The sequence below is a fragment of the Oncorhynchus nerka genome, linkage group LG16 (assembly GCF_034236695.1).
Source record: "Oncorhynchus nerka isolate Pitt River linkage group LG16, Oner_Uvic_2.0, whole genome shotgun sequence".
Classification (NCBI taxonomy): Eukaryota; Metazoa; Chordata; class Actinopteri; order Salmoniformes; family Salmonidae; genus Oncorhynchus; species Oncorhynchus nerka.
Window position 1 is genome coordinate 16,535,852 of NC_088411.1, and position 2,568 is coordinate 16,538,419.

The 2,568-nt window shown below is 45.0% G+C and overlaps 1 protein-coding gene across 1 annotated transcript in view; it reads left to right on the forward strand.

Annotated features, from left to right (window-relative positions):
* The first annotated feature begins 224 nt into the window (after positions 1-224).
* Positions 225-2,568, forward strand: part of cacna1g (calcium channel, voltage-dependent, T type, alpha 1G subunit) — a 204,158-nt gene continuing 201,814 nt past the window's right edge. The window contains 1 exon segment of the mRNA XM_065002465.1: positions 225-331. Within this exon segment, the coding sequence (XP_064858537.1) occupies positions 239-331 (93 nt within the window). The 5' untranslated portion in view covers positions 225-238.

Sequence of the window (2,568 nt, forward strand, 5' to 3'; positions counted from 1 at the left end):
ATAATGTAATAATGTATTGTATTATTTTGTTTATGATGTAGGCTGTTGTTTTGTTGTGATGTAGTTATTTTATTCCTGTTTGGACTCCAGGAAGTGTAGCTGCTGCCTTGGGGATCCTAATGAATGCATACTCTAATTTCTGTGTCTTTTGTATTTTATGTAAGGCTGTGTATGATTCTAGCACCTCTCCATTGTGTTCCTTAACTCCATATCCTCTACGTGGTTTGAACGAGCCTCCATGCTGGTGATCTTGTTGAACTGCGTCACCCTGGGGATGTTCCAACCCTGTGAGGACCACGACTGTGAGTCGGAACGATGCAAGATCCTGGAGGTATGTTCTTCATCTCTCCTTTTACCCCTCCATCGCTCTCTATCTCTGTCTGGTGTGTCTTTCTCTCTCTCTCTGTCTCCCTCTATCTCTATCTCTCGCTTTCTTTCTTTCTCCCTCTCTCCCTCTCTTCGTCTCTCTGATGTCAGACAGTGAGGTGCGTGCTATCACTGCAGATACATGTGCAGCCTAGAGATTCAACGCACTTTCATCCATTACATGTTCTCTCCATCCATCTCTCTCTTTCTGTTTCCCTTCTTCTTCGTCTCTCCCTCTGTCTCTCTCTCGCTCACTCTTTCTTAATCTCTGTTATGAGACAGTGAGCTACATGTTATCACCCTTCACTGAGAGACAATATTCTCCCCTCCCCTCATGGCCTCCTGAGCCAAGTCTAGTTCTCTGAGTATTTGTGTGCCCTTTCATGTGTGTGTGTGTGTGCGCGTGTGTGTGTGTGTGTGTCAAATCAAATCAAATTTAATTTGTCACATACACATGGTTAGCAGATGTTAATGCAAGTGTAGCGAAATGCTTGTGCATTTCGCTACGACAATGCAGTAATAACCAACAAGTAATCTAACTAACAATTCCAAAACTACTGTCTTATACACACAAGTGTAAGGGGATAAAGAATATGTACATAAAGATATATGAATGAGTGATGGTACAGAGCGGCATAGGCAAGATACAGTAGATGGTATCGAGTACAGTATATACATATGAGATGAGTATGTAAACAAAGTGGCATAGTTAAAGTGGCTAGTGATACATGTATTACATAAAGATGCAGTAGATGATATAGAGTACAGTATATACGTATACATGAATAATGAATAATGTAGGGTATGTAAACATTATATTAGGTAGCATTGTTTAAAGTGGCTAGTGATATATTTTACATCATTTCCCATCAATTCCCATTATTAAAGTGGCTGTAGTTGAGTCAGTGTGTTGGCAGCAGCCACTCAATGTTAGTGGTGGCTGTTTAACAGTCTGATGGCCTTGAGATAGAAGCTGTTTTTCAGTCTCTCGGTCCCAGCTTTGATGCACCTGTACTGACCTCGCCTTCTGGATGATAGCGGGGTGAACAGGCAGTGGCTCGGGTGGTTGTTGTCCTTGATGATCTTTATGGCCTTCCTGTAACATCGGGTGGTGTAGGTGTCCTGGAGGGCAGGTAGTTTGCCCCCGGTGATGCGTTGTGCAGACCTCACTACCCTCTGGAGAGCCTTACAGTTGTGGGCGGAGCAGTTGCCGTACCAGGCGGTGATACAGCCCCCCAGGATGCTCTCGATTGTGCATCTGTAGAAGTTTGTGAGTGCTTTTGGTGACAAGCCAAACTTCTTCAGCCTCCTGAGGTTGAAGAGGCGCTGCTGCGCCTTCTTCACAATGCTGTCTGTGTGGGTGGACCAATTCAGTTTGTCTGTGATGTGTATGCCGAGGAACTTAAAAACTTGCTACCCTCTCCACTACTGTTCCATCGATGTGGATAGGGGGGTGTTCCCTCTGCTGTTTCCTGAAGTCCACAATCATCTCCTCAGTTTTGTTGACGTTGAGTGTGAGGTTATTTTCCTGACACCACACTCCGAGGGCCCTCACCTCCTCCCTGTAGGCCGTCTCGTCGTTGTTGGTAATCAAGCCTACCACTGTTGTGTCGTCCGCAAACTTGATGATTGAGTTGGAGGCGTGCGTGGCCACGCAGTCGTGGGTGAACAGGGAGTACAGGAGAGGGCTCAGAACCCACCCTTGTGGGGCCCCAGTGTTGAGGATCAGCGGGGTGGAGATGTTGTTGCCTACCCTCACCACCTGGGGCGGCCCGTCAGGAAGTCTGTGTGTGTGTGTGTGTGTGTGTGTGTGTGTGTGTTTACATTAATAATGCTGAGTGAACTTAAAGAGAACACTAATGATCAGACTGAGCTGTTGGAGAACAACATATTTAACTTCTACTCTGAGGTGTCCATTAGATGGACTGGCTACTAGCCTTACACTGCTGTTGGGCACACCTCCAGTTATGATCTTACCCGGAGTGTTTTCTCAGCAATACTTACAGACGGGTTAGTACCGCCTCAACTTCCCCTTTAATTGATCATTAAGAGTTTTGGGAAAACGTATTGCTTATGAGTAGTTAAAATAAGAATTGTGAGTCTGTGTGATTGAAACAAAAAGAAAGAGAGTGTGTGTGTGTGTGTGTGTGTGTGGTTGAAATAACATACATAACAACATTCCAACTGAATATTCTTCGTATG